At 45.0% G+C, this 26,246-nt stretch overlaps 1 protein-coding gene across 12 annotated transcripts; it reads left to right on the top strand.

The window, feature by feature from the left end:
* Positions 1–1,057: 1,057 nt before the first annotated feature.
* On the top strand, positions 1,058–19,681 carry LOC106603033 (CXXC-type zinc finger protein 5). 12 transcript variants are annotated; one of them, XR_001328348.2, is made up of 6 exons: positions 1,058–1,171; positions 1,289–1,357; positions 8,819–8,890; positions 9,532–10,547; positions 13,124–13,253; positions 18,335–19,681. XR_001328348.2 is itself a non-coding variant. In XM_014196147.2 (4 exons), exons 3-4 carry the CDS (start codon positions 9,753–9,755, stop codon positions 18,374–18,376), a joined length of 837 nt encoding a protein of 278 aa, XP_014051622.1. In that variant the 5' UTR covers positions 1,059–1,171; positions 1,289–1,357; positions 9,532–9,752; the 3' UTR covers positions 18,377–19,681. The 12 variants fall into 12 exon arrangements, 2 of the variants coding, with proteins under 2 accessions (XP_014051622.1, XP_014051621.1); XR_001328349.2 differs by having other exon boundaries at positions 1,289–1,361; XR_001328345.2 differs by lacking the exon at positions 8,819–8,890.
* Positions 19,682–26,246: the final 6,565 nt, after the last annotated feature.

Here is a 26,246-nt window from a genome sequence, read left to right as displayed (position 1 = left end):
CGCATTGATTGTCCCTGACGAGCTGCTCCACTTTCTAGCCAATGTCAGCCCGTCTGCAATTGGGAAGGAGAGAAATGAAGGAAAATCTCTGCCGCCCTGGCGGTGTCATTTCCACACACTTCGGTTGGCCGCCTGCCAGTAGACAGGACATTCGAAAGAGGTGGAGTGGACTCTTGGTTTGAGCGAGAAGAGGAGCCGAGCGCACCGGTCATGGGCGATAACATAGCGAGTGGCGACAGAGCACGGTGTGGCCACTCCTGCGCGCACACACCGCTTCGAGTGTGAAAAACAACCCATCGCCTAATTACCTAATTACGCACGGTCAGCCACTGCGTAAAATAAACATGGTTACCATCAGAAACCACCAGTGACATGCCACACGAACGTGTCATCATCCTAAATTAGAACATTAAAATGTTAATGAAAGACAACATGATGTAAATTTCTAATAATTAAGTTCTACCATCAAGACAATTATGTTGTTTTGCAAATCAGACTCATTGCTACTGGAAAGGGGAATTGCAATAGCGCATCTTGCCATACTTTGGTTGGTTTAGGCGATTTTTTTGAATAAGGTAATAGCCTAATAGACACTTCGCATAACCAGGCTAGGTTCACACACATGTGGATGTCCATCACTGAAAATCAAATAAGAGAAAAATATTAGTTTTTGTCCGTGCAATATTAACCATTGGATATTTTTCCATATTGATGGATTGCACTGTAAAAGTTATTTGTAAACATTAACGTGTTAAAGGAAAGTTAAGTCTTAAAGAGGTATGACGAAATATCAACTTGCGCTCATACAGAGAGAAACAAATCATATTGTGCATACAGCCTGCACTGATGGGAGCCACAACAACCAGTCAAATGCATCTCAAAGTCCCTAAATATGTAAAGCTTTAATAACAAACATGTTCTTCATTATCCCTTGAATATTCAAAGTCGAGCCCTTAAAAGCCTCGAGAAGAGTAATACATCTCTATATTTAAAAGGTATTGGTGATATATTATTTGCTGTCGCCATGCTGCCGAAAATCCAGTTCGGTTTTTCCGAGAAGCTCCAAAAATCGATGAAATGTGTTTGCATGTTCTTCTCGGCGAGCGGGGATGTAGGTGGGATTGCGAGAATCGAAAAGGTTGGAGATCCCACACGCTCAGCTTCCGAGAAAGTACGTTTTACAATCATTTATTATTATATTTCCCTCTTGTTCTATACAGGCGAGGACTATATTAATTGAATTGCTTTGGTGTAAGGTTTTTTTCTGTATTTTTTTTTTTACATCAAGCTCTACGGTAGGCTTGGAGACGGACGGCTTGGACAGTCGGAGCCCTCCCCTCCACTCGGAACCGCTTTGGTAGGTGCGAACAAAAAAGAGCCAGTGTTTGCAAATATGCAGATACATAGGAGGGAGGGGGGGATCATACTTTGTTGAAGTCTGCTGAAAGTTGGGATGTCATCTTCCTAACGATCAAGTTAACTGGGAGAATGGGAGAATGGTTCTTCTCAAACGTGCTGGTGCAGACCATACGCTGGCACCGCAGAGACCGGGGTTTCAGGTCATTGAGTCGAGACAAAAGGTATTTTTTTGTGCTGCTTTAATGTTAGATACAATTAGGATTCGCGGGACTCGGATGCGTGTGATGTATGCACGGTTATTGGCTTGTTATTTTTTGAATGGCCATAATAGTCATTCTGCTGTCACATTCTATCCTCATTTGTAAATTTTTTCTTCGATCATTTGGCAACGCTCTAGAGGTTTGTAGAATTGTGGAGAGCTGTTCTTTCATTCAAAGATTTTTTGGGGGTGAATATTGAAAGTGTGAATCATCTGTTAATGACATGCGCTCCAAGAAACTTGACGCTCTCCAGAAATATTTTCCATTGAAATGATGGCAGTTTGCATTGGGTCTTGGCGTTTATGGTTGTAATCCTGTTAATGTCAGTAGATGATGAGGCGTCTCTTTACCTAGAGGTACATTTAAACGGAACTTTTATTTTCTGCTGTGTTCCCTTGAATCATCAACAAATGCTTTTGTGAAAATGCATAGCCTAATGGCTGAAAAACGAGCAAGATTTTTTTTAAATTTGTTTTCGATTTAGCCTATAGCCGAGTCATCCGAAGAACAGTATGCCAGGTGTTCTCAGAGTGATTAAATTGTAGAGCGAACGTGTTTGTTCTTCATTGTTCCGCATGCGACGATCAGCCAGTCTCCTGCGCGCGATGTCTCTGTGCTGTATCGCCGCTGCAAGCCTGGATTTTACGGCGACCCCCCTGGTACTGCCGCAATCCGCCACCAGTAGTGGCGCTCTTATGCTGCATGTTTATGCAAATAATTAGTCACGATTTAACACAAATAATTAGTAACGATTTAACACACCATCGCATGGATATACTTTTGTCTATTTTAACTCAGGAATTGGAGAAAAAAAAAACAGAGAGGCGCAACAGGTTGGATATTTAATTCTGGTCTTTATAAACTTCCTTGTGTCTCGTGCACAAATGTGCCTGACGGCGTGTGTGCGTGCTAGTGTGTGTCGGGGTTGGTGGGGGGGGGGCTTGTTGGCTTGTTGTTAGATGTTTTGGTGTTATGAGTGATGACAAAAATGAATATTTATTTCTTAATAGGCCTACATATTATTTTTACACTGACAGCAAATATTGACCGAAAACTATTGCAACGAAGGCCCTATTATGCCATATTGACAGTATTATCTATCCCAATTTTAATACCCCAAATAGTTTAGGCCTATCTGTTTATTTGTTAGCCTACTAGGCCCTCTCTTTTTATAGGCTGTGGTTATTTTCCATAGGCCTAATGAAGATTTTATGAATACAGCAAATACTTTGAGGAATATTAATTCTATGTTCTACAAATCGAAATGATTCATTAGGCCTTATATCATGCAAACTTCAGTATGACTTTTTACACTTGCAGATTTCAACGATTGTTCTGTTCCGATAGTGGGTTAGTCCATTTTGTTTGTATATTCCATACAGCTCCCTTTCTCGTTGGCCTTGGGGAGCCTGTATGGTCAGACTCCTTGGGATGGTTTATTCAGCAGAGAGGGGCCAATTACCGCTGCGCGCTGACCTCCAGGGATGAAGCACGAGCCACGTCTCTAGCAGCTCCCCCCTGACGTAATCAGTGAAGACCTATATGAGCAGGGCGAGGGGGTGCTCCAGTCAAAAGTATAGTCGGAAAGTATTATTATGTTTTATAGTGGCAGTCCTATTTGTGACGCTATTAGGAGAAGTTGAGCGCGAGGAAGAAGCTGTGGTAGAAGTTATAACCTAAGGCTACCCTTGGCATGATGGGTAATGACGTCATCGATGAAGATAACCTTTCCCCAGTAATATACGTTTTTTTTGCACCAACCTGTTCCTCATTATGCGTTCATTCTTGCGTTTCTAATCACCATCATCTCAACAGTATCAGCATAATTCTATTCAGAGAGAATACTTTGGTTACTGAAACTGGGGGACTGTTGAGTGACAGAGAAGAGATGATCAGTCTAGGGTCTGGAAGAGATATCACTTGAATGGGAAAGGGGGATACTTACTCAGTTGTCCAACTGAATGCATCCAACTGAAATGTGTTTTCCTCATTTAACCCAACCCCTCTGAATCAGAGAGGTACAGGGGGCTTCCTTAATCGACATCCACATATTCTGTGTCCAGGGAAGAGAATACGTTCTGCTCAGGGGAAGAACAACAGATTTTTACCTTGTCAGCTCGGGGATTCGATCCAGCAACCTTCTGCTTACTGGCCCAACGCTCTAACCACTAGGCTACTTGCCACCCCTGCACAGGGGGAGTGTGTGAATGACATGGCGGAGGAGCAGAGTGTTGAAAACTAGAAGGAATGTGGTCAAGGGGCAGGGAGACACTGTGAATGGATATGGAGGTGGGACAGAGACTATTATAAAGTCATGGCCATGGCATTGGAAGACGGATGGTAAAGTGAGAAAGAGGCACTGAGATGGTTGGGAAAGATAGACCGTGAATGACGTGTTCATGTTTGATGGAGATGGAAAGAGTGCGAAGGATATGGGTCAGACAGAGAGACACTCTCAGCATAGACGGAGTGAGGTAAGGACACCAGGAAGAGAGAGAGACACACACACACACACACACACACACACACACACACACACACACACACACACACACACACAGAGGCATAGACGTTAGTGGAGCAGGCGGGCGGCCCTGTAGCAGCAGCGAGAGAGAGCAGAGCCCTGGTCAGACTCAGAGCAGGAGAGCAAGGAGAGGAGCTGAGTTGCTGGCTCCGGTCCGCTGGCGCCACGGACCCCTGAGCTGGTGAGAATGCGGGGGCTGCGCTCCTGCCTTTGAAGCTTTACCTCCCACTAATTTTGGCCTTCCAATTTCCACACACTGCGCAGACCCCATCCTCTCTCCCTCCCCTTCCCTTTGTTTCCCTTATAAGGACTGGCCCGGCCATTTCCTCCGTTTTTCTCAGGGAGGTGCTTGTTTGTGAGTGGGGACAGGTCAGTGGGATAGTGTGTCTCTTCATAGGAGGTTAGCCATTGGGATCTTTCACCTGTACACACTCTGGATAAAGTATTGGAGTCACATCCATTTCAGTCCATTTTAATTTATGAATGAATTGGAAAAAATACCCACCCAGCAAATTGGTTGTTTTTCAATTCTTGGATTGTTCAAATGAAATGGACTCATAGAGAATAATAAGATGTCCCCCAAGAGAGACTGTCAAGCAGCATTTAACCCTCCTGTTGTGTTCGTTTCATGTTCATTCATTCTGTGTTCCCGGTCCAAAATGACCGCCCCCCATTATAGCTGATTATAAATCCATCCTCCTTGACCTGAGCTCATCCAACTCGTTTTTGAGTAAACAAAGCATAATGTATGGACTGTTTTCACTATAACAAATACTCAGATGAAACATTTTGTGCGATTTATCACAGACTACTTTGTGGCAAAGTTTAACAAGGACTCTCTCCTCCTCACCAGTGTCATGATCAAAGATATGATCAAGAGCCTCACATACAGTATATCTGGTCATTGTGCTGCCACAGAATGAATTGTGAGCAAGGCCTCAAAAAAGCTTTATGTACCAGAGCTACGAGAAAAGTTCTGTATATTATTGAAACAATGTTGTGATTGTTTGTGAGAATGCCAACAGGTGTGGTTCCTGTGGGGGAAAGATTCTATTGGGGAAAGGTTCTCGTGGGGGTTGCCATGGAAGCCAAGAAGGGGAGTGAGGTGTGTGTGTGTGTGTGTGTGTGTGTGTGTGTGTGTGTGTGTGTGTGTGTGTGTGTGTGTGTGTGTGTGTGTGTGTGTGTGTGTGTGTGTGTGTGTGTGTGTGTGTGTGTGTGTGTGTGTGTGTGTGTGTGTGTGATCAAACACACATGCATGTGGGAGTCTGGGAGAGGAAGTATGTCCATCTGATGAATGGGCATGTGCCTAAACTCAATTTTATGCACTAATTGTAGTCTCAGCCATTCATTCCTAATGACCGGTGGGAACACCACAGGTGTACAAAAGTTAAATAAAACACCCAAAATGTAATGAAAATCATCAAAATGTATTTTGTGTGTTCAGATGCCCTGTGAACACAGCAGGAGGGTTAAAAGAGTCAACCAACTTGACCCATGCTATGCCATAGTAAGTGGTGATAACTAGTTTGATTGATTGACATGATCAATTATGTTTTGGTCACCCTACACATATGAACATTTATAATGGAGAGTCTAGAACAGTGAACTTCTGGCAAAAAATGCTTCAAGTGTGATGGAATATCAACCAACCAGAGTCATACCAGCCATGACACTGTCCTCCACTATCTGTGCACATCCTCCATTCTTTTTTGAACACAACTTTATTGATTGTCATAGGCTATACAACCATTATATGTGAATACAGCTAATTGGACCGGAAGTAGGGCATCCACAAGGCATAATGATGAGTTCAGATTACAACATTAGCAACTTATCTTTTGCACATGTTATTTGAGGGTTGATGACGTCATGAAGTATGACAACCAACAAACTGACAGTGTTGTAAGTGGTCAACCTGTGTTTGTTTATTTTTCTAAATGGCTGTTTGTGTGTTATTTCAAAATCAAATTGTATTTGTCACATGCGCTGAATACAACAGGTGTAAACCTTACAGTGAAATGCTTACTGACAAGCCCTTAACCAACAATGCAGTTTTAAGAAAAATACCTTTAAAAAGTAAGAAATAAAAGTAAGAAATAATTAAAGAGCAGCAGTAAAATAACAATAGCGAGGCTATATACAAGGGATACCGGTACAGAGTCAATGTGCGGGGGCACTGGTTAGTCAAGGTAATTGAGGTCAGAAGTTTACATACACCTTAGCCAAATACATTTCAACTCAGTTTTTCACAATTCCTGGCATTTAATCCTAGTAAAAATTCCCTGTTTTAGGTCAGTTAGGATCACCACTTTATTTTAAGAATGTGAAATGTCAGAATAATAGTAGAGAGAATGATTTATTTCAGCTTTTATTTCTTTCATCACATTCTCAGTGGGTCAGACGTTTACATACACTCAATAAGTATTTGGTAGCATTGCCTATAAATTGTTTAACTTGGGTCAAATGTTTCTGGTAGCCTTCCACAAGCTCCCACAATAAGTTGGGTGAATTTTGGCCCATTCCTCCTGACAGAGCGGGTGTAACTGAGTCAGGTTGCTCGCACTCGCTTTTTCAGTTCTGCCCACAAATTTTCTATAGGATTGAGGTCAGTGCTTTGTGATGGCCACTCCAATACCTTGACTTTGTTGTCCTTAAGCCATTTTGCCACAACTTTGGAAGTATGCTTGGGGTCATTGTCCATTTGGAAGACCCATTTGTGACCAAGCTTTAACTTCCTGACTGATGTCTTGAGATGTTGCTTCAATATATCCACATAATTTTCCAGCCTCATGATGCCATCTATTTTATGAAGTGCACCAGTCCCTCCTGCAGCAAAGCACCCCCACAACATGATGCTGCCACCCCCGTGCTTCACGGTTGGGATGGTGTTCTTTGGCTTGCAAGCCTCCCCCTTTTCCTTCAAACACAACGATGGTCATTATGGCCAAACAGTTCATCAGACCAGAGGACATTTCTCCAAAAAGTACGATCTTTGTCCCCATGTGCAGTTGCAAACTGTAGTCTGGCTTTTTTATGGTGGTTTTGGAGCAGTGGCTCCGACCTTGCTAAGCGGACTTTCAGGTTATGTCGATATACTTGTTTTACTGTGGATATAGATACTTTTGTATCTGTTTCCAACATCATCTTTACAAGGTCCTTTGCTGTTGTTCTGAGATTGATTTGCACTTTTCGCACCAAAGTACGTTCATCTCTAGGAGACAGAACGCGTCTCCTTCCTGAGCGGTATGACGGCTGTGTGGTCCCATGGTGTTTATACTTGCGTATTATTGTTTGTACAGGTGAACGTGGTACCTTCAGGCGTTTGGAAATTGCTCCTGTAACCGATGTGAAATGGCTAGTTAGTTAGCGGTGGTGCGCGCTAATAGCGTTTCAATTGGGTGACGTCACTCGCTCTGAGACCTGAAGTAGTTGTTCTCCTTGCTTGGCAAGGGCTGCGGCTTTTGTGGCGCGATGGGTAACGATGCTTCACGGGTGACTGTTGTTGATTTGTTCCAGAGGGTCCCTGGTTCAAGCCCAGGTTGGGGCGAGGAGAGGGACGGAAGCTAAACTTTACACTCCCAAGGATGAACCAGACTTGTTGAGGTCTCCAATTCTTTTCTGAGGTCTTGGCTGATTTCTTTTGATTTTCCCATGCTGTCAAGCAAAGAGGCACTGAGTTTGAAGGTAGGCTTGAAATACATCCACAGGTACACCTCCAATTGACTCAAATGATGTCATTTAGCCTATCAGACGCTTCTAAAGCCATGACATAATTTTCTGGAATTTTCCAAGCTGTTTAAAGGCACAGTCAACTTAGTATATGTAAACTTCCGGCTTCAACTGTATGCACGTACATGTAGGTAGATTTAGTGACTATTCACCTACAAAGATTTGATGAATGCCTATATACACAAGATATGCAAACTATGTCAACTTCTTTTCTATAGTCAATCGAAGAGTTTTGTTCCAAAACAATATACACACACATTTTTTCATCAGAAATTATTCCACCTTCATGTGTTTGTAAAATATTAGTGTTCTCATATTTTTCATTCATGGATTTGAGTATTAAAATGGGGTTTGTTGCAAAAAACGCTATACTTCCGTTGTTTATTTGGAATGGATTGTTGGTATCCTGTATATTTGACTGTGATATGTGGTTGTCTCACCTAGCAATTTTAAGATGAACTAACTGCATGTCACTCTGGATAAGAGCATCCGCTAAATGACAAATGTAAATATTTGACATACAGATACAATAATACAAAAGTCATATTACTTTATTGATACATTTTGTAAAACTGGGAAAAAAATAATTGGGTTTGTCACAAATGTATCATTTGTACAGTTCTTTATTAAAAATGTAGTTATTTGTTACATTCTACTGTGTAAAACCTAGCAATATTTCTCTGAGAGTGTGGCGGATATATAGCATTTTGCAACAGAACATGATTATTTGTCTCTCTAAAATGAATCCATCAAGTGATAGATTTCAAACAAGCACATTTGAACCACCCCGTGCCATGATTAGATAAAAACACACCAATCTCTTTCAGAAGTTTTTTAAACAATAAAAGCTTATTTCCCCGTATTTCTAATACTGGATATATTGCACTTTGGAATGAAACTCTTCAATTAAATAAATAAACTAATGTTTAACATTGTCACATGCCAGGAGATCCTTCAAAACATGAAGTGTGACCCTGAACAGCGGTGGCACCAGCACAAAATCTAAGTCAACGTTTCTGTGAGTAGGAGAGAGGGATGGCAAAGTGGGGATTGTTCATGGTCTGAAGTCTTAATTCATGTGAAATGGATTTAAATTGTGTCTGCATGTAGTGTGTGGGAATTATTGTTACAAATCCCTTTGATGGAAAGAGTGAGTCTCCACAGGCCAGCTCTTCTTGGTTTCCTCATGGGAAATACTATGGCTGCATTCAACCTAAACCTAAAGGGTGGGAATTAGCTCATAAATTGGTGAAATTGGAGGAGAAAACATAGCAGTGTCTTTTCTCTTCTGTCACTGTCATTTAGTGTAATTCATGTTTTGCTGTGTTCTGAATGTTCTATTGTGTATTGCAGCCGGGGTGGGGGGTGGGGGTGGGGATGAACGTTTAGTTGTGTAAGTGGACACATCTTCCAGGGCTATTACACTGTGATCATGAGCTGTTTAGATACAAACCCTCTGAGTGAGCTGTCTCATTTTTGCAGCTTTTTTTCTCTCTCCATGAGCTGTGTTCAATCTAATAAACAGGTAACATTAAGGCATGGCAGAGTTGCTGTCCCATTTATATCAATGGAGTCGGTTGTTTACTCAGATGCTGTCTAGGTCCAACACTGAGCCTGTTATTGAAGGACCCTTCTCGCTCTCCTCTCTCCCTGTGTCAGTTTGTAGGTTGCCAGTGAAAGGATGTGGATGAGGGCTGAGGTTTAGAGCGAGAGCCAAGGCTCTAGGGCCTGCCTGTGGTTGGCTGGCCGATTCGCCCACAGCAGGGAGGCGCCACCTCACCTGGGCTCAGAGCAGACTGTGAGAACCTATCGGCTCCCCCTCCTCTGCTCGCCCCCTGTCCCCCTCCCGCCCCGATCCCCAGCCCTGCACGTACTGGACCATGTCTAGCGGAAGCCGAGACCGGACAGCCGAGGCCCTGGAGCGGAACAGCTGCACGGAGGATGTCCCTGTCATTGAGCGCAGGAACCGCAGTGGCATCATCAGTGAGCCCCTGAGTAAGAGCCTTAAGAGGTCCCGCACCCTCTCCCAGTACACAGCCGCCTGCCCCACCAACACTAATGGACACGCACACCACAATGGAGAGGCCAAGAGCCACCCGGCCAAGCCCCAGCCACCCCCACAGCCCCAGCCCACCGTCTCAGCGCTTGCGGCAGCCAAGCTGGACCGCACCCTGGAGCAGGTCTTGGAGGGACAGAACGGCCTGCTGCACTTTGCCCAGGCGGCGGAGCTGCTAAAGAGGGCTGGGATGGAGCACATGCTGCTGCCGGGGGGCATGGGGATGGGGATGGGGGGTAGCGATTCAGGCTCAGGGGCAAGCGACTTGGAGGGTTCGTCTGCTGTGGACTCTGTTGGCGGTGTTGCGGACTTCCCGTACGGTGTTGGAGGCGGCTTCCCGTTCAACCCGGGGCTGTTCATCATGACACCGGCAGGAGTGTTCTTGGCCGACAGCGCGCTGCACATGGCCGGCCTGGCCGAGTACCCGGCGCAGAGCGAGCTGGCCTCGGCCATCAACTCCGGCAAAAAGAAGCGGAAACGCTGCGGCATGTGCCCGCCCTGCCGCCGGCGGATTAACTGCGAGACGTGCAGCAGCTGCCGGAACCGCAAAACGGGCCACCAGATCTGCAAGTTCCGCAAATGTGAGGAGCTGAAAAAGAAACCGTCTGCCGCTCTGGAGGTAAGAGCACAGTGGGGGGTTAGAGATGACATAGAGTGTCATATGGGGTCATAGAGTGTCATAGAAGGGTCATAGAGGGTCATAGAAGGGTCATAGAGGGTCATAGAAGGGTCATAGAGGTTCATAGATTGTCATAGAGGTTCATAGAGTGTCATAGAAGGGTCAGGCAGGATGGGCTCCCGAGTGGCACAGCGGTCTAAGGCACTGCATCTCAGTGCTCGAGGCATCCCTACAGACACCCTGGTTCGAGTCCAGGCTGTATCACATCTGGTTGTGATTGGGAGTCTCATAGTGCGGCGCACATTTGGCCCAGCGTCGTCTGGGTTTGGCTGGTGTAGGCCGTCATTGTAAGAAATAAATTGTTCTTAACTGACTTGCCTAGTAAAATACAGTACACAATAAGATGCTATCTAGAACCTAAAAGGGTTCTTCGGCTGTCCCCATAGGAGCCCTTTGAATAACTATTTTTTAGTTCCAGGTAGATCTCTTTTGGTTCCAGGTGGAACCCTTTTTAGGTTCCATGTAGGACCCTTTCTACAGAGGGTTCTATAGGGAACCTAAAAGGGTTGTACCTGGAGTCAAAAGAGTGTAGGTATGGAAAGAGTGTTGGGAGTTTACCTTAACCATACACACTTACAACTGAACTTTATGCGTGGAAGTGTAGAGCGTGACACTGCTCTGAAGGGTGTGGAGCGACTTTTTGATGGGGCGAGGCTTTGAGCAGGGCAGGAGAATAACAGGTGGTGACGAGGGGGAGGGTGGGGGGGGGTAGACATGCCCCATGGGGTCTCTTTAATCTGTCCTCCACACGCACTGAGTAAACCCCTCTCCACACCCACCATGATACACAGCTCTTTTTTTACGCCCTCACAGAACGGGTAGATTGTGCGTTTCTCAACTGGGAGGGTCATTGCATGTTCTGTTAGCAAAAATGTGTGTGTGTGTGTGCGCGTGATGTTTTGTGTGATATGTTACTAAATTAGTGTGGCCTCGCGGGTTTGTGTGTAAGGAAGAACGAGAGAGGGTGTAATGGGCTTTTTAGGATTGTAAGAGTTTCTGTAGATGTTTGACCGAGACCGTGTGTGTTGCAGTGTGTGATATTGTGGATGTGTTTGTGTGTGTATGTTTTGGATGGGTAGTATGTGTGGCAGAGCATATGTGTGTGTGTGTGTGTGTGTGTGTGTGTGTGTGTGTGTGTGTGTGTGTGTGTGTGTGTGTGTGTGTGTGTGTGTGACATGGTCCATCTGGCCATGGGGTTGTCATCTGGAGCACCAGGTGTCAGTGTGGCACAGGCGCCCCCCTCTCAACCTATCTCTCTCTCTCCTGTGGCACGCCTGTTTTGGCTAAATTGCCTCCAAACTTCTCATCTGGGTCACCTCAGTGGCACTGGGCCTAAACTCAAATCAGTGTTGCCCTTTTGTGATCTCAGTTCAAGTTCATGTGGCATATCCAAGCGTGTTTTTAGGGCACCTTTGACAATTACATTCATGATGTCAGTACTGTACAATAGCTCTGATAAACATGCAATGACAAATTACATAACATCCCTGACATAACATCCCTGACATAACATCCCTGACATTACATCCCTGACATTACATCCCTGACATTACATCCCTGACATAACATCCCTGACATTACATCCCTGACATAACATCCCTGACATAACATCCCTGACAATATTTTGGTCTATTACCTCAATTGTCACGATGGCATTACGCCAATATTGAATTACCGTTAAGAGGGGTAAAGCAATTGATCTCCGTTAATTGTACAAAAGAGGTGAGCATCACATACAAAAGTATAGGACTCATTTATGGTTCCTTTCTTAGATGGAAATACAGTAGTGATGTCTATAGGTTCTGCTGCCTGGGTATCAACATTTGTTCCTCCAATAGCGACGCCGACAGTATCTTACGCGGATACTGTACATGTGCTATGCTAGTAAACAATCCTGCCCTGACCATAACAAGTGGGCTCTCTAACAATGTATGTTACAGTCTGCAGAATACTGTGATCCTGAACATCCCCCTGTTGCTACAGATGTACTACAATACTCACGTTCATGAGACAGTGGGGTGTCATCTGGTGTAATCTGGTCATTGTGCTCCGAGCACACATGCAACAACTCAGATTAATCAGGGCTTGACCCGCATGCTCCCCCCCCATCGTCGCTTTTGTGATCAAGACAGGATTCCACTTCAGATGTCACGTCATATGGTTTCACTGTGAACAGCCCTAACCTTACTCTGAAACGGTTCTCTTAAGCAATCAGATGCTTGTGGATGTGTGCTGGTAATAGGATTCCCTGTATGTTATTGATTGATAGTATGCTATCAATGGTCACATGGCAGAAATGACCAACAGTTGTTCACAGCATCAGATCAACAACAACTGATTGAATATGCATGACTGCAACCTTTACTATGAAGTCAACGTCTGCGTTTGTTCGCCCGAAACCACAAGAGAGAATCACACAAACTAAACTCAGTTTCCCATGGATTTATGTCAGGTAGTTGTAGGATTTTATGCTGCTAATAAAATCAGATTGCTTGTTGTGTTTTTTCCACATGCAGCGCATCAGCAGTACAGCCATAGCAGGGGGACTTGCTGTGATGTTAACGGGACAAATACGTACACCTGTTTAGCATTTCCGCTTGGAATAGCTTAGCATGAAATGAACTGTTGACCTCTCCTTCGGATTGGGTGAGTTCTTCTATCTTAAAAATGGTGTGCCTGATCTGAACTGGCCGTTTAGCAGGCCAATGCTGGCTAGAACTTGTTCTGTGTTAGTGCCTGCGTTGGTCCGCGGTCCAGTAGGTCAGAGAGTAGACTCGCACAGTCGGTCAGTAGGTCAGACCGAGTTGTGTCATCACAGGACTGAAGGTCAAAGGTGAGAATAATGGCACAAAACATATTTTGAACAATAACACATCCGACATTTGGCCCCAGTATCCCACTTTGATCTTCCAGATTTGTGTGTTTATAATTTATTAGGGCATGCCTGAGAGGACTGCCGTTCATGTTGTCAATGGAGGGGGTTCTTTTAGGCTTTACAGTAGATTACACTGCTTGTATTATCAACCTATATTCCCCTATTAAGTATCATCGCACTGTGGACAGTACAGATAATATTATCTAGGTTACGCTGTTTTATGTTCTGTTAACTGGGGAATTATGGAATGGTTCAAGATATTGCCCAACCCACTCATTACTCTTGGTCACTGAGGTTAGGACATGTTCAGTAACATCAGGGCAGCAGCACCCGGGACAAAATGGAGGGCCATGGTCATCCGGTTCGGCTCGTAAGCAGCACGCCACAGACAGTCATCTGCTGTTTGCTTCAGCTGGAGTGTAGTGGAAACAGCCCCAGAGTGTCACATCTCACACACACACACAGGCTACTGTCTAACAGGGATGCTAATGGATGGGGATCACTTAGCGAGGTGGCATAGACCGTTGGCCATAGTGCTTGTAGTGTGTGTGTGTGTGTGTGTTTCTCTCTCTCTCTCTCTCTCTCTCTCTCTCTCTCTCTCTCTCTCTCTCTCTCTCTTTCTCTCTGTGCGTGTGTGTGTGTTTCTCTCTCTCTCTCTCTCTCTCTTTCTCTCTGTGTGTGTGTGTGTGTGTTTCTCTCTCTCTCTCTCTCTCTCTGTGTGTGTGTTTCTCTCTCTCTCTCTGTGTGTGTGTGTGTGTGTGTTTCTCTCTCTCTCTGTGTGTGTTTCTCTCTGTGTGTATGTGTGTGTGTAAGTGTGTGAGTGAGTGAGTGAGTGAGTGAGTGAGTGAGTGAGTGAGTGAGTGAGTGAGTGAGTGAGTGAGTGAGTGAGTGAGTGAGTGAGTGAGTGAGTGAGTGAGTGAGTGAGTGAGTGAGTGAGTGAGTGAGTGAGTGAGTGAGTGAGTGAGTGAGTGAGTGAGTGAGTGTGAGTGAGTGAGTGAGTGTGTATTTGGTCGTAAGGATGTGTATTTTAATGCTTGGTTTGTTTTGACCTCTTCAGACACCCGAAATCTGGGAAAAACAGGTCGTTTTTGTGTTTTGTATACATTTTCTCAGAGACCTCGGCTTTTGATAACATATTTATAATTCCTTTATTACAAATTTGCAACAGATTTATGACAGGTTTTAATTGTTGTTCGGTGTGTGTTAGTTGTTTGTTTTTGATGCACGTGAGTGGACGTTGGTTGAAGTTTATACAGTCTGATGTGGTCTGTGTATGTGAGAATAGAAAGAGAGGCCGACGGCTCGATGCTTTGAGGGTGTTGAAGGTTTCCCGTCGAAACCTCATGGCAGACTAAAGATGGCTGTAAAAACAGAGTTAGGGGGAGGTAGGGTGACGAGGCCTTTGCCACCTCACACCTCGCTGGCTGGAGATGTCTGGATTTATTTTGGGAACGCTACATTTGAACAGAAATAAATGGAGCCCAGGAGAAATAGTCCTTTTCTGCAGCATGCTGCGTTTTCACAGCGGGCTCAGTCTCACTGTTGCTATTTGCTGTCTAGGTGAGGAAAGTATCGATTTTAGGTCAACATCTGTTGTTATATTGTGCATTTATTTTAACGCTAGTGTGTTTCTGCACTATGGTCTGTTGTTTTGGATTTGTTTGTCAGGGTCACTTGGGGCCTGGGGGATTGTTTTGGTTTTTTTGTGAATGTTTGTTTGTTTGAGTGTATACATCACTGTTTGAGGAACATTCTGTTAGGGCTGTGTGTTTACCAATAACTGTGTGTCTGTGTTGGTGCGTTTCAAGTATGGTAGTCTGATGACAGATCAAGCCGACCCACTACAGGCGTTAGATGTCTGGTGACATGGCCAGTTTGAGGCATGCAGACACTGGAGCCAGAGAGTTTTCACTTAGTGTTGTGACCCCCCCCCCCCTTCCCTTCCCTTCCCTCAGAAACCAAACGGCAGACTGGGAGAGCAGACTGACTCAGAGACACACTGGCATGCAGACTGACGCAGAGACACTCGGGCATGCAGACTGACCCAGAGACACACGGGCATGCAGACTGACGCAGAGACACACGGGCATGCAGACTGACGCAGAGACACACGGGCATGCAGACTGACGCAGAGACACACGGGCATGCAGACTGACGCAGAGACACACGGGCATGCAGACTGACAAGGGGACACACGGGCATGCAGACTGACGCAGAGACACACGGGCATGCAGACTGACGCAGAGACACACGGGCATGCAGACTGACGCAGAGACACACGGGCATGCAGACTGACGCAGAGACACACGGGCATGCAGACTGACGCAGAGACACACGGGCATGCAGACTGACAAGGGGACACACGGGCATGCAGACTGACGCAGAGACACACGGCATGCAGACTGACGCAGAGACACACGGGCATGCAGACTGACGCAGAGACACACGGGCATGCAGACTGACGCAGAGACACACGGGCATGCAGACTGACGCAGAGACACACAGGCATGCAGACTGACGCAGAGACACACGGGCATGCAGACTGACGCAGAGACACACGGGCATGCAGCCTGACATTGAGATGCACAGATCAGTAGGCACGCTGCCAGCCAGACACAGAAACTGCTAGGAGTAGGATAGACAGGTACGGACAGACAGACGAACTTGCAGACAGCTAAACCCACATACAGCAGTGGGGTTATTGACTCCCATAGCCTACCTACGAGAGGGGAGAGATGACATCACGGTTTAGAACTGTCCGAGGTCTCTCAGCATCAAGGGTCAGGGTGAAAGGGCTCTTGTGACAAGTGGACCTGGGGCTGTCCAGTGAGAAGTGATTGACGGGAGTCTTTAGCCTAATGCTCTGCTCTAAAGAGAACGCTCCCCTATGGGCAGGTCCTGGATCAGCTGTTCCCACCACAGTCAAACTGTGCCAGGACAAATAAGATAACAAATTAGATACTGGTGCCATTTCAGGGTATGACCTGTTCCGCTAACCAATTCTCTCTGCCTGTGTGCTGAAGGAAGGCTAGCAGGCCCCTGCGTGGGGGAAAGCATAGGCTATATGCAGCGTCCATTGAGGAAAGTAGCAGTAACATATTCATAGTTAAATCAATAAACAGAGATTAAGATGCTGGACATTGAAATGGATGCCTGGAATGGATTGTGACCTTGGGAGTCCCCTCCCCCTAGGCCAGACATGACAAACAACCGTGTTTATACAGAGTGGAGGCCACAGGTGTTGGCTCAGAGTTTTTTCCTCTTTAAATGTACTGGTTCCCGGTGAAAAGGGCCTTGAGGTTAGCATCTATGTGCCTGAGTGTCATAGGTGAAAGGTCATTAGTGAGGTGCTTATGGACCTTGCACCACCTTGACCTCCTTGCTTTTCTAGTGTCCAACGTTGATGGACTTTTGCCCTGGCTGTAAATAAATGACATTTTCAGTATTTCTCTGCCTGTGTGTTGACGTGCGAATCATTTGCGTGCTGTCTGTGTGTATGACTGACAGGCGAGCAAATTGCAACCTTCTTACTATCTGTATGGTGTGTACATCGTTTAGATTGTGTCTGAATCGTGTGCTTTTTGTGCGGCTGTGATTTGTGCCTGTGTGTGTGGAGGTGTGTGTCTACATGTTCATAGGCGTGAGGTAGGCGTGAGTGAAGGTAGGCGTGAGTGGAGGTGGGCGTGAGTGGAGGAGGGCGTGAGTGGAGGTAGGCGTGAGTGGAGGTAGGCGTGAGTGTGTGTGAGGGACAGTGCTTGACTCGGGCAGGAACTTCCTGGAGTCTCACATGTTCTACTGCTTCGGCTCCTGTTCCTCTTATGGAATATTCGCTCAACAGTACTGTGGAGCTCCTGCACCGAAATATGAACAACAGTACCCAAATGGAGAACCGGCACCGATTTCAGTCCAAGTCAAGCCCTGGTGAGGGAATGAGTGGGCGTGGGTGCGTAAGTGTTTGTGGCGCTACTCCTGACTGGCCCCGGGCAGTCCTAGCTAACGTGGGATTCTGTGCCGCAGTAGAGTTGTGCTTTTCGGAACGCTAGCCATGCTGCAGCTCTGGGGACTGAGCCTGAGCCCCAGTGGTCCTCTGTCTTATGACTGGCAGGCGACCACTGAACCCCTGCAGCTGCATTGCATTGGTGCCTGCCCTGCCTAGTGCAATGCAGTCAGAGCTAGAGATCCCACACAGAGAGGAGTGAGGGAGGAACAGAGAGAGCAGTGTCACCCATGAGAGTGGTGTGGTGTGGTGGGAGAGGTCTGTGACTGCGTGGTGACTAAATAATGAATATGCCATATCGAGTTTCGTGTGGAGCCAAGGCCATTGCCCATGGCTGATGAGGGAGGAGGGTGGGGTGTGGGCCAGAAGGCCAGAGAGAGGTGAGGGAGGAGGGGATGGCTGGGGATACGTCTATGTGGGACGCAGTGATTTCACTGATAGGGGGGGGGGGACACAGAGAGAGACACAGACAGACACAGAGAGAGACAGAGAGAGACAGAGAGAGAGACAGAGACAGACACAGAGAGAGACAGAGACAGACACAGAGAGAGACAGAGAGAGAGAGAGAGAGAGAGAGAGAGAGAGAGCAGAAGACAGGAGTCGGCAGATATGGAGGGTTATAGTGTCTGTAAATGTGTTTGATGTGGAGATTTGATGAGCATGTTGTTGTCTGAATCTATTCAATCATTAGTCTGGGGGAGAAAAACGTCCACAGAGAGAGAAAGAGAGAGAGAGAATACAAACTGCAGATGTTGCAGTTTAGAATGGGTCTCGGGATGTGTTGTCTTCTTCAGCCTGTATCTACTAACCCTCTCCTTCCCTCTGCTCTCTCTGTTTTTTTGTTTCTCTAAGAAGGTGATGCTTCCTACAGGAGCAGCATTCCGATGGTTCCAGTAAGACTCTGACCCTCCTCCACCCTTACCCCTACCTACCCACCCAAACCCAAAGCTCTGCGATCAAGTGCAATGCCAACTCTCGCTTGGATTGTCTCGGCACGGACACTGGCTGACAAGCAAACAAACAACAAAAATATACAAAAAAACTAAACAGAAATTATACAAAATAATCAATTGAGTAATGGATGCACCTGCTTATTCCTTGAACCAAAAATTTAACATAAAGAAAAATATCTATGGCAACTTTCATTCCCTTTTCTATGTTTCCATTTTGGTACCTTTTGTCCTTTTTCCAGCAGGTTTTTTCTGTCGCTTAGACATGGAACTGTTCATTGCCAAACAGAAATGACGGACTGAGTGTGGACAATCAACTAATTTGTGTGTTTGGTGTTAATGTTGTTCACGTGTGGAAAGATACAGTACTTGTGTAGAGAATGTACATTTACGGCTATATTTTAAAGCTAGTGGCTAATGGCAGGCACTATTGTAATTTAGCACCATTGTTCTTAAACTTAAACCCGTCTATTTCATGATTTGTTTTGTTTTAAGAATATTGTTTTGAAACGGATCAATGGTTGTCTTTTAAAAGAAAAAGGAAATATTTCCAAATGTAAAAATACTTATCGAAATGAAATAGCAACTGTTATCCCATCGGGCAGAAGTCTAGGGGACTCTTTAGCAGGATGATGCTATCCTCCAGAGAACTGGAATCTCTCCAACCAACAAACCAACCAACCGTGTTTTCCACGCCTGTATTTCCAAGCTTTTTTATTTTGTGAAACTGGCAGCCTTACGTTCCTGTGGCCCAAACTAGTGTGTGTCATGAGGATCCCAACACAGAGGGAGACAGCACTTCCATTTGGAATAGCACAGAGGGCGACAGCACTAGGAGACAGCACTTCCATTTGGAATAGCTTAGCTCTGGGTCTACCCATTTGAACGCACTGAAACAAGATTTCTTTATGTTTTATTTCAGTTTTTTTTTTTTTTTTTCATTATGTTGCTGGTAGCTACATCTTTTAAAACAACAGCGATGTTTGTATTCATTTAGAAAATTGGACTGGTTTTGTGAATAAAAACGAATGCATGTATTTGTGTCAAAATTTACAGTTCTGATGTTTGTTTACTTGTCTTTGCATGTTTTTTTTCTAAAACAATGACGGAATTTAGAAAATTCTGAAGTATGAAAATGTTCGGTAACCTTAAACATTTGTTCCCTTTTCATATCATTGGATATAATAATAAAAAAATGGATGGGGTGAGAAATACAACTCATTAAAGCAGAATCAGGAAATGGTGAGTTTCACCATGAGTCCTTGGTTTCATTCATTCATAGATAGTCAATACAGACAACAACGATAGTGTGACAAAGTAGGAACCACAATTTTGGTCAGTGTTTCCCAGGATGCCCTAATAAAGGTTGAACAGCTCAGAAAGTATAAAAACACACATTAGTTCTCGAAGGAACTACAGTGCCTTCAGAAAGTATTCACACCCCTTGACTTTTTCCACATTTTGTTGTGTTACAGCCTGCATTTAAAATTGATTACATTTAGATTTTGTGTCACTGGCCTACACACAATACCCATAATGTCAAAGTGGAATTGTGTTTTCGAAATGTTAGCAAATTAATTAAAAATGAAAAGCTGAAATGTCTTGAGTCAATAAGTATTCAACCCCTTTTGTTATGGCAAGCCTAAATAAGTTCAGGAGTAAAAGTATTCTTAACAAGTCACATAATAAGTTGCATGGACTCACTCTGTTTGCAATAATAGTGTTTAACATGATTTTTGAATGACTACCTCATCTCTGTACCCCACACATACAATTATCTGTAAGGTCCCTCAGTTGAGCAGTGAATTTCAAACACAGATTCAACCACAAAGACCAAGGAGGTTTTCTAATATTTCGCAAACAAGGGCACCTATTGGTAGATGAGTAAAAAAAAGCAGACATTGAATATGCCTTTGAGCATGGTGAAGTTATTAATTACACTTTGGATGGTCTATCAATGCACCCACTAACTACAAGGATACAGGTGTCCTTCCTAACTCAGTTGCCGGAGAGGAAGGAAACCACTCAGGGATTTTAACCATGAGGCCAATGGTGACTTCAAAACAGTTACAGAGTTTAATTTTTTTTTTTTTTTTTTTTGAGTCATTTAGCAGACGCTCTTATCCAGAGCGACTTACAGTAGTGAATGCATACATTTCTTTTTTTTTTCCATTTCATACATTTTCTTCGTACTTGGCCCCCCGTGGGAATCGAACCCACAACCCTGGCGTTGCAAACACCATGCTCTACCAACTGAGCTACGGGGAAGGCTATGATACACTATATGACCAAAAGTATGTGGACAAATACTTGTCGAACTTCTCACCCCAAAACATGAATAATATGGAGGGCATTAATATGAAGTTTGCTGCAATAGAAGCCTATACTTTCCACTAATGTTGGAACATTGCTGCGGAACTTGCTTCCATTCAGCCACAAGAGCATTAGTGAGGTCGGGCACTGATGTTGGGCGATTAGGCTTGGCTCACCGTCCGCATTTCCAATTCATCCCAAAGGTGTTCGATGGGGTTGTGGTCAGGGCTCTGTGCAGGCCATTCAAGTTCTTCCACACCAATCTCGACAAACCATTTCTGTATGGACCTCGCTTTGTGCACAGGGGCGTTGTCATGCTGAACAAGGAAGGGCCTTCTCCAAACTGTTGCCACAAAGTTGGAAGCACAGAATTGTCTAGAATGTCATTGTATGCTGTAGTGTTAAGGTTTCCCTTCACTGGAACTAAGGGGCCTAGCCCGAACCATGAAAAACAGCTCCAGACCATTTTTCCTCCTACACCAAACTTTACAATTGGCAGGTAGCGTTGTCCTGGCATCCGCCAAATCCAGATTCATCCGTCGGACTGCCAGATGGTGAAGCGTGATTCATCACTCCAGAGAAGGCGTTTCCACTGCTCCAGAGTCCAATGGCGGGGAGCTTTACACCACTCCAGCCGACACTTGGTATTGCGAATGGTGATCTTAGGCTTGTGTGCAGCTGCTCGGTCATGGAAACCCATTTCATGAAGCTCCCGACAAACAGTTATTGTGCTGATGTTGCTTCCAGAGGCAGTTTGGAACTCGTTAGTGAGTGTTGTAACCGAGGATAAACGATTTCGACGCTCTTCATCACCCGGCGGTCCCATTCTGTGAGCTTGTGTGGCCTACCACTTCACGGCTGAGCCGTTGTTGCTCCTAGACAGTTCCACTTCACAATAACCACACTTACAGTTGACCGGGGAAGCTCTGGCAGGGCAGAAATTTGACAAACGGACTTGTTGAAAAGGTGGCATCCTATGTCAGTACCACGTTGAAAGTCACTGAGCTCTTCAGTAAGGCCATTCTACTGCCAATGTTTCCTATGGAGATTGCATGGCTGTGTTTTAAAATGTATATACCTGTCTGCAACTGGTGTGGCTGAAATAGCCGAATGCACTAATTTGAAAGGGTGTCCACATACTTTTGTATATATAGTGTAGGGGAAAACTGAGGATGGATCAACAACATTGTAGTTACTCCACAATACTAACGTAAATTATAGAATGAAAAGAAGGAAGCCTCAACAGACTAAAAATATTCAAAAAAAATGTATCCTGTTTGCAACAAGGCACTAAAGTCAAACTGCAAAAAATGTGTCCTGAATACAAATCATTATGTTTGGGGCAAATCCAACACAACACATCACTGAGTACCACTCTTTATATTTTCAAGCATGGTGGTGGCTGCATCATGTTATTGGTATGCTTCTCATTAGCAAAAATATTTTATGGAAACAGCTAAGCACAGGCAGAATCCTAGAGGAAAGGCTGGTTCAGTCTGCTTGGATACAAATTCACCTTTCAGCAGGACAATAACCTAAAACACATGGCTAAATATACACAGGAGTTTCTGATCAAGACGACATTGAATGTTTCTGAGTGGCCTGGTTATCAGCTTGAAAATCTATGTCAAGGTTTGAAAATGGCTGTCAAGCAATGATCAACAACCAACTTGACAGCACTAGAATAATTTTTTTAAGAATAAAGTGCAAATATTGTACAATCCAGGTGTGCAAAACTCTTAGAAACTTACCCAGAAATACATCCAGCTGTAATCGCTGCCAAAGGTGATTCTAATGTATTGACTCAGTGGGTTGAATACTTACGTAATCAAGATATATTACCATTTTATTTTTCATATATTCTTTTATACAAATGTTAGAATTTTTCTTCCACTTTGATATTACAGAGTATTTTGTGTAAATTGTTGACAGAAATGGACAATTAAATACATTTGAATCCCACTTTGTAACACAACAAAATGTGGGGAAAGTCGAGGGGTGTGAATACTTTCTGAAGGCACTGTACGTAGACTGTGTGGCCCATGCAACGGGTGGATCGATGCAGCATTGTAACGTTAAAGTAGAACCAAAATCTAAATGAAGAATAGAGAAAATTCTGTCTGGAATGTACCTCCAAATCTATGGAGTCACCAGCTCCTCCACGCCTCTCAGCTGTCCTTCTCTCCTGCTCCCCTGCTGCCGCATGACATTTACAGGTAAAAAAAAAAAAAAAACACAATTAGAAAGCTATGAATAATTAATATTTACTCAATAACGCTGATGGAGAGCTTTGTTCTCAAAGCCATGAAGGAGAGGGCTGTTTAAGTGCAAAGGGAGGCTTTTTTGGATGGCAGGAGTCAGCTTCACTCTAGCGACTTCACGCATGCTGCTGTGACACAGGTGTGGCGTTACCTATAGACGGGAAAGAGCAAATGACACAGGAACATACTAAACATGATTTTGTTCTTCATGGAGCAGCTGTATTTAAAGCGAGTCAACAAATCAATTCAGTAAATCTCTGGGCATACAAACAATACTCTACTTACATTTGACTTAAAGAAACACATTGAACCTCGCTTTGCATCAAACAGGGAGAACATCCGGAAAACTAGGGATGTTTTCACTCTTTTACCAAAGTCAGTTCATTTATCCAATTGCAAGCTCTTTATGAGCTCCAACGTAGGCTAAAAGGCCACAACTGAAGTTATTACATTCTATTGGAGGTAATGAATATAACAGGTCAAATGAGGCTTTGATTGCGATGGTGGGAATTTCATGATCACGGAGCTTTGCAGAGCATATCTTAGTGGGCTACATGGGGCAGAGGGCATGAAGGTGAATTCCAGTTCCTGAGAAATAATTAAAATATCAGATCGTTCCAAACCCTGGCTAGAGTTAGCATTGTGGACGTAGATACTGGTTTCTGCAGTGGTTCTAATGGCCCCGTTTTTCTAACGAGTGAGTATCCACGGCGGCGGCCCCGAGTGGTGGGCTAGCTAGTGCGAGTGCGAGTGTGCGTGTGCGTGAGCTGGTGAGCAGCTTGGCCTTGTGAGGTTTGGAGAGTGCGTATAACCAGCTCCCCCCGGTGACAGCGCTGGGCCGGTGCCATCGCCGTGGCTCTGGGGCGAGGGGGGGCTGAGTCCCTGCATTATTAATGTGCGCCGCGGCGTCCTCCTCTGCTCCTCGCCGCCCGCACCGCTCCGCACAGCACTGCTCACTGCCCAACCTGTCATCATTGAGGGGGGTGGAGGGGAAGGGGGGAGATAAAAAGACAGCAGAGAGAGCAAACATGATTGTGTGCCTGTGTGTAGGAGGATCTGAGGTGGAGTGGACTCACTGTTTAATTCTTATATTCCTATTTGATGCCTGCTGCTGAGAAAAACACTACTTTATAGGTTTAAATCGTGGTATGACCCAGGGTTGGGGTAAATCCCATTTGAATTCTAGTCCATTCAGGAAGTACACTGAAATTCCAATTCCAATTCTCCAATGAAAAAAAAAATGTGGAATTGGAATTTGGTTTACTTTCGGAATTGACTGGAATTCCAAAATGGAATTGACCCCAACCCTGGTACGAACCCAAACCACTAATGGTCAGATATTAATCGGACCACCTTCCTCCCCCCAACCACCCTCCTCCCCCAAGTGTCCAAAACCCCTCGGTGTGGTGAGAGTTGATTGAGGTTGGTGACTACAGTGAGGTGGTACAGTATAGTTGGAGTTGAGGGTTAGGTGGTGGTAGTGGTGGTGGTGCAGGTGTTTCTCTACAGAGGGGTGGTGCTAGGGTGGGTGAGCAGGGCCTGTCACAGTGTAAGAATCCTGGAATCTTATCACCGCCTCGCAGACACTGAGCTGCACTGATCTGCTCACCCTCTTGGCCGGCAGACGTGCCCTTCCCCCATTCCCCCATCCAAATGCCCCTGCACAGGCAGACCCCTTCCCTTCTCTCTCCGCTCCGCTCGCCTCCTTCCTCGCAAGGGGAAGATAGTAGGAGATGACGCAATTCTATTGTTGTGAGTAAAGGAAATGTCTTAAAAGAAAGAGGAAGATGTATGCTTCCAGAATAAACAGATATTTAGGCATTTAAAATGACTATTTGGTGTGATGAAAGGACTTACCTCCGTGAATATACCTGGCTGGTTTGAGAGCTACTGTGCATGAACGTCAAACTTAGCTAACACTCCGCCAATGGTCGACAGTGGCGAAGGAAAAGGCTGATTTCTCTGTGACTGCTCAGCGTGTGAGATGTTATGCTTTAGCGTGACTGGCTTTGAATGGACCTCCATCTGGCTTAGGTTAGGTGATGCAGGCGGTGAGAACTCAGTTGCGTCTTGATGATTGGCGCACATCAATTTAACAGTGATGACCGTTTCCTCATCTCTCTTGTATCTTTGTTTCTGCTGTGGCTTTGAGGTTCGTGCCTTTTGGCCAGCAACACCGCTCCCCCTTTATTTTTCGTGTGCATAACAGTCTCTGCTATGAGGACAAGAGGCGTCAAACTCCAGCCTCAGAATGTATCTGTTATGATGACGAGCTTCCAGCGGCTGAACGTACCCAATTATACACACTGTGTGTGGGTCTGAAAGCTGGGGGGGGGTTATGCCTCATCTCTGGTGGTGACGTCATACACACCTCCCTCTCCACTACCCAGGGGACCTCCTGTCCTGTGTTTGTGTGTGAGCTGTGAGGGAGCTGCTGCAGGGAGATAGAATGGTACTAAGGCATAATGCCTCAGTGACACACTCAGGCTATTTCTGTATCCTGTTAGTTAGCAAAGATCATATTGACAAGCCTGACTTGTGTAACAAGAGGACATTGACAGGCCAGGAATAAAAAAACCAAAAAACACCACTCTGCCATATCAGTCACAGAGATGAATAATTCACTGTTTGCAAGAACGCACACAACAATATCTTCACTACTTGTTCCGATTGTATAACTGTGATATGGAACAAGGAACAACTTAATGAGGAGAGACCAAACCTGGGCGTCTATAGACATCCACCATAGATGAAAATGTAGACGAGACAAAAGGCAGCCAACCTGATGAGTATATTGGTCATCCAAAAGCCAATCACTACGTTACCTAAGTCTGTTATGTTATGTGAGTGGTGATTTGTCGTTTACCAGGAAGGAAGCCGTTTTCGGACGTCAGGGGCTGCATTTACCAAGCATCTTAGAGTAGAACATTGGTGCTGAGAATATAGACATTTTAGTCCTACTCTTATTGGTGAAAATAAAAGCTACGCTTGAAGCCTCTTTAGTCATAAGAGTCCCACTCAGTCGACAGGTATTTAGGGGACCTCGTGAGCTGTCCTAACCACTTAAGAGTTACCAGCAGGTGTGTTGATCATGGAAAAACGCAGCGATTCAGTGCCTCCTGCACCATAGACAGGCAATTGCTTCTGAAGTTGTTGAAATAAAGTTTTTATATTTCTATATGATCATCCCATAAATAATCTAGACCTACATCCCACTGGGTACAGACATCAGTTAAACGTCTA

Source organism: Salmo salar, chromosome ssa04, assembly GCF_905237065.1.
Source record: "Salmo salar chromosome ssa04, Ssal_v3.1, whole genome shotgun sequence".
Taxonomy (NCBI): domain Eukaryota; kingdom Metazoa; phylum Chordata; class Actinopteri; order Salmoniformes; family Salmonidae; genus Salmo; species Salmo salar.
Note: the sequence above shows the minus strand (reverse complement) of the source record. Positions and strands in the feature narration are given on the sequence as shown.

Coding starts and splice junctions, on each gene's coding strand:
- LOC106603033 (XM_014196146.2), top strand. CDS start 9,753: ATGTCTAGCGGAAGCCGAGACCGGACAGCCGAGGCCCTGGAGCGGAAC. Junction 10,548..18,331: donor AACCGTCTGCCGCTCTGGAG/GTAAGAGCACAG, acceptor TGTTTCTCTAAG/AAGGTGATGCTTCCTACAGG.